Below are 6,741 nucleotides of genomic sequence, written 5' to 3'. Positions count from 1 at the left end.
GGGGTGGAAGTTTTGGCTGGGGGGCCGCCGGTCGGCCCCCTGCCCTGCCCAGCAGCCGGACCAGGCTGGCAGGCGGCTGCTCCGCCCTCCCCGGCTGCCTGCACCAGCTCTGCCCTTCCCCGTGCCCGGCCCCAGGTGCCCAAATCAAGTTCGGGTTGCTTGAGTCGAGTTCAAGGCCGGCTCAGCTGCAACTTCAGCGCAGTATTTTAAGCCAAACTCCGTATTTTGAGCCTACGGTCAGATCCCGGGGCGGGAGGGGCGGGGGAGGCAAAGGGCATCGATCTGCTGCCTAGCAAGAAAAGTTCAAACAGCTTCTCTTTAGCTTTACCAAGTGGGGGTTTAACGAGTATTTGTTCTGCTGGGAGGAAGGAAAGGTGAAAATGCCTGGGGGAGCTTGTTGCCTTCCCCGTGCACATCTGGGCCTGTCTGGGCCAGCCCGCCTCTGGCGAGCCCCGTGGAAACGAGGATGAGGGAAGTGGTTTAAATCCTGCTCTTTTAGGGTCGGTGGGTTTTTTTTTGCTGTGTCTAAAGTTTGGGGCAATTATTATTTTTTTTTTAATAGAAAAACATACTTTATTGCTTTTTAACAATGAAAAGATTCTTTACAACATATCACAGTCGAAGACAGATGCTTTTTTTTTTTTCCCCCCGCTTAAATTCACGTCACCGCTATAAATCCAGATTGGTCCACTCTTACCGGGCTTATCTCCACCATCCTCGCTCCCTCCCAGTCCGGTCCCAAGGCTGCGGGGACATCGATGGCTCGGTCCCAACCGTCAAGCACTTCCCTGGCGTCTCGGTGAAGTGTTTCCTGCTGGGAAACCGGCAGCACCACCAGCGTGAGCTGTAGCTGCCCAGGGATTTCTGTGTTAAATTTGGTGGAGGGCTGGAAGAGAGCAGGAACAGCCGCCTGTCAAGCGCTCAGGCAGGTAACGGCGTGGCTAGTGGCCTTTCCTGCAGCACCGAGGGAGAGACCATCCTCTCAACGGGGCGACTGTAGCCCCTGGGACGTGGTAGAAGCAAAGCTCACGGCAACAGGTTCGGGCATCGGCCCCCCACCGCAGCCGTCGCACGGTGCCAGGTTACGTTTCTGGTCCGTGTCCATCTGCCGCTGTAATTTTCAAGTGAACGGGAGAACTCGAAGCCACGCTGCTCGGCTTCGTAACGGTTACTATTAAACAGCCACCTCTTGAGAAGAAACTTTACCCTCACAAAGGGAAAGTCAGCACCAGGCCTGTGGTTAAGAGGGATCCGGTGGGAGCACGGGTGGGCTCACAGCAGCCGCCCTCGGCACTCGATAGCCCCGCAGCAGCACAGCAGCTCTTTGCCTTCCACGCTGCCCACCTCGTAGTTGTAATCCCACGTCAGCTCTGTGCCGGCTCGTATCCCCCCGGGGAGTAAAAGAAAAGCAGCACAGGCTGGGAGAAGAGGCCATTCCAAAAAGGAGGACAAGCTCGACCTCCTGCTAGCAGAGAGCAACGCTTGCGTATGACCTCTCCGGACAGGGCGGCGCAGTCCAGCTTCCCCTCGGGCGAGGGTGAAGCAGCCCACGCAGCTGCCTTTGGCTCCACAGCCAGCAAAGGGACAAAGTTCCCCAATGAATCACTCCCGTGGGGCTTCACAGAGGAGACGCCGCACTCGCGGTGCCCAAGAGGCACGTGGCAGCGATTCACCACCGCCCGGCGCCGCCTGCAAGGTCTGTGACTCAAGCTGGGCAGTCGGCTGCCCCGTGCTTAACTCTCCCCTTCGGAAAGGTCGAAAACTGATGCAAATCACACCAGAATCTCCGGCACAGAAGAGAGTTCCTCACCCAACTCATCTCCAAGCTTCTCCCCGCTCAGGCTGGTGCGAAACCAGGGACAGCAGTTACCAGGAGTAGGAAACACCCAGCCCGGCCAAGGAGCTGGGTCCAACCAAGTCCCGTGAACTGGCAGCCCTTCCCCAAGCGCGCCGCGACTCACTTGCTCGCGAAGAAGGCCACCCAGGGGAAGCGGAGGTCGTGCGTGTCCACAAAGACGTTCTGCACGAAGAGGTTAGGACTGCAGCTATGCTGTACAGGGAGCGGAGACAAACAGAGTGAGCAAGTTCCTGCGTCGGGAGGGAATACAAAGCAGCCAGCAGTAAACACGAGCCTTTATAAACAAGCAGCATTCCCGATTTGTCCGCTGCATCCAGCGTTAAGGCTGCCGAAACAGGACACGCTCCCTCCCCTGCCTGCACAACCAGGGATGAGTCAGAAGATCCACCCTCGCAAAGGTAACGGTCGCTGGAAGGACTGACTTAGCCATCCTGCTCCCCACGCGTCAGGGGGCCGGAGCAGCTGCCCTGTTTCACTCGGGGGGGGTGGATCATCCTCCTAGTCCTGCTCTTTTCCCACTTTTTTTTTTTTTACCGTATTTATCTAGTCTTGGGGAGACACAGATCCACTGAAAGGACAGGTCACCCCAAATACGTCCCTTTCCCTTCTCGGCTGCCAGGGGACATTCCCCTTTCGTCCCCTGCCGAGGGCAGCGACTCACATTGAGGTACCGGCCCAGGTTCCCTTCCAGCTTGGCATCGATGATGTAACAGGACTCCTCTCCGTCGTAGAACTGGCGGGTGGTTCTGCGGACGGGCGCGCTCTCGCCCTTGTCGGCCGCTGCCATGTTGGTTGACTTGATGGCGATCCCGTGAGTTGATTTCAGGGCAAAGCCTCGGGTGGATTTCACCGCCACCTGCCTCTTAACAGGACCTGCCGCAAGAGAAGAGCAAACACCGCCGTGTTCCCTCTCCGTCTTCCAGAAGAGGAACCCCACAGTAGTGCTGCTGGCCCAAGACGCTCTCCTCTTTCACACAGGGGTAATAAACCCCTTAGGGATGCAGCTCGGATCCAAAATCCCACCCTGGGATGGCTCCTGGGAATCTCCCAGCTCTCCGCTCGACCCAGCGGAGCCTGGAGATCCACCACAGTAAGTCTCACAGTCGCTTTTTCTGAGATATCCACAAATATCCAGTACTTGAGGACTGGGTTTTGCAGTTATGCCTCAAATTAACGCACGGGGAAGCTTCAGACCTCGGTCGCTGGACACAGCTCAGAGGTGTCTGGAGCAGGACGCACCACGCTCGCAGCTGCTATGTCCTCATCGGCCCTTCCTGGTGGTTTCTGGCCAAAATTTCTTGCTGTACCTCTGTACTTTCCGCGCTCAGCCCTTGTTCCTCCCCCGGCAGCCTGTCCTCACCTGACCCGGACGAGGGGTTTTTCTTGTCGTCCCCTTCTTCCTCCTCGGAGCCCGAGGAAATGGTCTGGATGTCGTCGCTGTCGTTGGTGGTGCCCTGGGCCTGCCCCGCCGCCGCCTGCCCGTTCTCCCCCTCGCTGTCCGTGCTGCTCGACAGGGTCAGCACGTCCTGCAGAGAGGCGTTAACAGCTCCTGAGTGCAGCTTGGGCCAGGGGAGAGCGTCGCCCCATCGCTTCCCAAGCGACGTTCAGGGCTCCCTTTTTTCCCCAGTAGTATTCTGCTCTCTTTTAGCGGGGGGACCCCTGTGCTCTAATAAACCCTTTTTGAGTGGATCGCACAGGCGGACACTGCGATCGGAGCCGCCACGGGACAGAAACCCCATCTCACGGGCCAATGTTTGAAACAGCAGCGGCGTCTGAGGGGGCTGGTGAGTCCTGCAGCACCCAGACTGCCAGGGACTCATGAGCCTGCACCGTTAGGTGCTCTGGGTTTTTTGCAAGGAAGGGAGAAGACCCCAAAAACCAAAGACCGTCCCCCCAGGATGGTTTCCCAGACCCGGCTCTGCCGAGCAATGCGTCCCTGGTGTGCTGCGTAGGCGAACCAAGGTGCTACATCCCATTACAACATGTGGCCCAAACACCACGCTGTCCTCTTCTTTTTTTTTCTTTTGGGCTTTCAGAACCGTGGAAGATCCCCACTGCCTGAAGAAAATCAACCCCCCTCCAGGAAATCACAACTACGAACCACAAGCCCTGCGCTGGTGCTCAACTGGGAATGAAAGTAGTGCAGAAACGACCCAAAGTAAGGCTCAAGGCCTTCCTCAAACCAGTTTGGAGCTGTGAGGCAGAGCCAGGTCCACCCCTTCCAGCCCATGTCTGAAGCCCGAAGGATCGCCACTTACGTCTGTGGTGGGCTGCGGGGCGAGAGAATGCCGTCTGCTCTGCAGCAGGGCGGTCTTGCTCGTCGGCCTCCGGATCCCTTCCAGCTTGGGAGGGCTCGGGTTGTAGCCATACATCCTCCCCAGGTCGCTCAGCCTGTGGGGTGAGGACAAGAGCGGGTCACACTTGCACCTCCAGGGAGATTGTCCGCGGGCCAGGCAGAGACGGAGCAGCTGAGGAAAGCTGAGAGCTGGACAAGACTGCCATCTCCAAGCGTTTAATTTGCCAGTGCACATTGGGGCACAGCCCAAACCCTCCCGGCCTCTCAGTTCACCCTGGCAGCGGCACTAATAGTGTTAAGGGGCAGCCCTAGAGTTGCAGCAATTCATTCAGAGCGACATTTGGAAATAAAAAGCAGGAAAATACAATTTAAGGAGCCTTACCCGGGAATTTTGGTTGGATCTTCAGGTTCCTGCAGAGAGGAGAAGTACAGAAGATTAAAATCTCTCCTTTTCGGAGCACTCTTCAGCCCTTCTGCGGAAATGCTCCCCGAACACCAGCCCGGGTGTGAGAAGCCGGCTGCCCCCACCGCTCGGTGTGACACCCGGTCCAGGGGGTGCTCCAGAAGGGCCAAGTTACGACCATGGGTCTCCCACCCTCCACAGCCCAGACAGTGGGTCTCCGGGGCCCCTCTCCAGAGCAGAGGGTGGACAGAGACCACCTCCATCTCCCTGTTGTCCCCAGCCCTGGCTGAACGCCCCCCACACCACCTCAGGTCCCCGTGCAGGAGGTGGCTCCCTCCCTCAGAGCCGCACAAGCGGGTAGCGCCCAGGGCAGGAGGGACGTTCAGCTCGTCTCACGCTGAGCGACGACTTCGTAGCCTCCTGTGCCACAGCTTCCCCCAGGAAGGAGAAAGGTGCCTCTCTACCCCACCGCAGTGGGCCAAGTAAGCGGGGCGAGGGGACGGACACCAAGCGGCACCACAGCCCACCTAGTCGTGTTGTAGGGGTAGGGAAGCCATTCGAGCAAGAGCACAGCTGAGGCACATCTCTGCCTCTCAGTTTCCTCACCCATGCTCCCAAGGCAGGGGGCAAAACTCATCTCCCGGTCCCTCAGCCCTCCCTTACGTCTTTCTTCGATGTCTTCGACTCTCCGTCCACGTCGCCCAGGGCAGAAGCGGAGGCTTTCTCTCGCTCACCAGGGAGCTCCGTTTTGCTGGCCTTGGCTTCGCCGCCTTCGCTCATCTTGAAGGAGGAGGCGCTGTCGTTGTCCTGGAAGCCGTCAGACATGCTGTTGGAGCTCAGCCACGAGGCCACTTTGTTCTTGGAGGTCTCCTCCGACACCGGCAGCTTACAGGAGGCAGCCACTGCCATCTCATCGTGGCTGATTTGCCGGGTGAGCCCTGAGTCCTTGGAGGCTGTCTCCGACAGCCCGTTCTCCTTCTGGCCCCGGGTCTGCCGTCGCGTGGCATAGCTGCGCCACACCGAGCTGGTGCTGAAGTCCTCGTCCTTGCAGAAGTTGTCATCAGAGCTGTCCTCGTTGGATTCCTCCTGCTCCTCAGTGCCCGTGTTTTCCTCCTCTTCGTCCTTGAGGTCCACCCCGCTGCTGTCAGAAGAGCATTTTGCGTCGCTCTCGTAGCCCTCCTTGAAGTTCTCCACGCTCTCAATGTGATCCAGGTTTGCAAAATATTCGTCACCCATCTCTAACCCCTCTTTGTCGGCAAAGTCATCCGTGAGGATTTTCCCTGGGGGTGGGAAACAGAAAACTAAGCATGAGTTTTCCAGGGATGATATTCCTACCCCATAAATTTTATCCTCCCCTCCCAAAGGCTGACTGAGGAGCAAACAGGACTGACGCCACCTTATTCCAAAGCCAGGCTGGGAAAGGACAACGTATGACCCTGATACTCGAGGTAATGAAAATCTGAAGCGCATGGCTGATCTAACGTGGGCCCTTGCTAACATCCAGGCTTCCAACAAGGAAACCTCTGAACAGCAATTCCAACAGGGCGACTGTCTTTTGCTCTGGAGGGCTGGAGGTGAGGGCGTAGCACAGAGGCACGATTAAGGGCAAGAAACCAGAGCACCAGAGCTCAGGCAATGCCCGTGGTTAGTTTCATTTCGGAGTTAACGCAACCGTGCTGCGCAACTTCTGCATTTTACTGGTTTGTGCCGATGTCCCGGCGACTGGTTCCATGTAAACAGGAAGCAGGTATGTGTTGATTCACCCTCAGCACGCAGAAACGGCTCTGGGGACCCGAGCACTTCTCTCGACACCGGCGCTGCAGCCACACTGGTTTCTGCAGCATCTTGTTTTAGAGTTGGGCAAGGGAGGGGAATCGATCAGGAAATCAAAGTGCTGCAGGTTCATCACCTACGTTTTCGCTTTCCAGTGCCCTTAACAAGCACAGGAAGAGCTTCACAGCCGTTCTGCTGGCTTTTGCATTCTGCGATAAACAAAGCCTGGATCTCGGGCCTGACACAAGCTTGACACAACCAGATCTTTGCAAATACTTATTCCCCTCCTCCTTCACCAAAACAAAGCAGGCTCATGTCTGAATACATGTGACCGCTGGGAAGAGCGCTGGCTCAACAAAGGCTTTTCATTCACAACACCTGTTTCAAAACTAAGAGGCTTTACCTGCTTGT

The 6,741-nt window shown here is 57.3% G+C and overlaps 1 protein-coding gene across 1 annotated transcript in view; it reads right to left on the bottom strand.

The window, feature by feature from the left end:
• Positions 1 to 668: 668 nt before the first annotated feature.
• SETDB1 (SET domain, bifurcated 1) overlaps positions 669 to 6,741 on the bottom strand; it is a 17,362-nt gene continuing 11,289 nt past the window's right edge. Inside the window, exons 15-21 of the mRNA XM_009326996.1 lie at positions 5,221 to 5,837; positions 4,537 to 4,565; positions 4,117 to 4,249; positions 3,219 to 3,384; positions 2,520 to 2,731; positions 1,962 to 2,050; positions 669 to 1,390 (exon numbers count right to left, since the gene is read on the bottom strand). Coding sequence (XP_009325271.1) covers positions 1,273 to 1,390; positions 1,962 to 2,050; positions 2,520 to 2,731; positions 3,219 to 3,384; positions 4,117 to 4,249; positions 4,537 to 4,565; positions 5,221 to 5,837 — 1,364 coding nt within the window. The 3' untranslated portion in view covers positions 669 to 1,272. The remainder of the gene's footprint in view (positions 1,391 to 1,961; positions 2,051 to 2,519; positions 2,732 to 3,218; positions 3,385 to 4,116; positions 4,250 to 4,536; positions 4,566 to 5,220; positions 5,838 to 6,741) is intronic.

Source organism: Pygoscelis adeliae, unplaced genomic scaffold (genome assembly GCF_000699105.1).
Source record: "Pygoscelis adeliae isolate BGI_AS28 unplaced genomic scaffold, ASM69910v1 Scaffold787, whole genome shotgun sequence".
Lineage (NCBI taxonomy): Eukaryota > Metazoa > Chordata > Aves > Sphenisciformes > Spheniscidae > Pygoscelis > Pygoscelis adeliae.
This window is presented reverse-complemented; position numbering and strand designations above follow the sequence as displayed.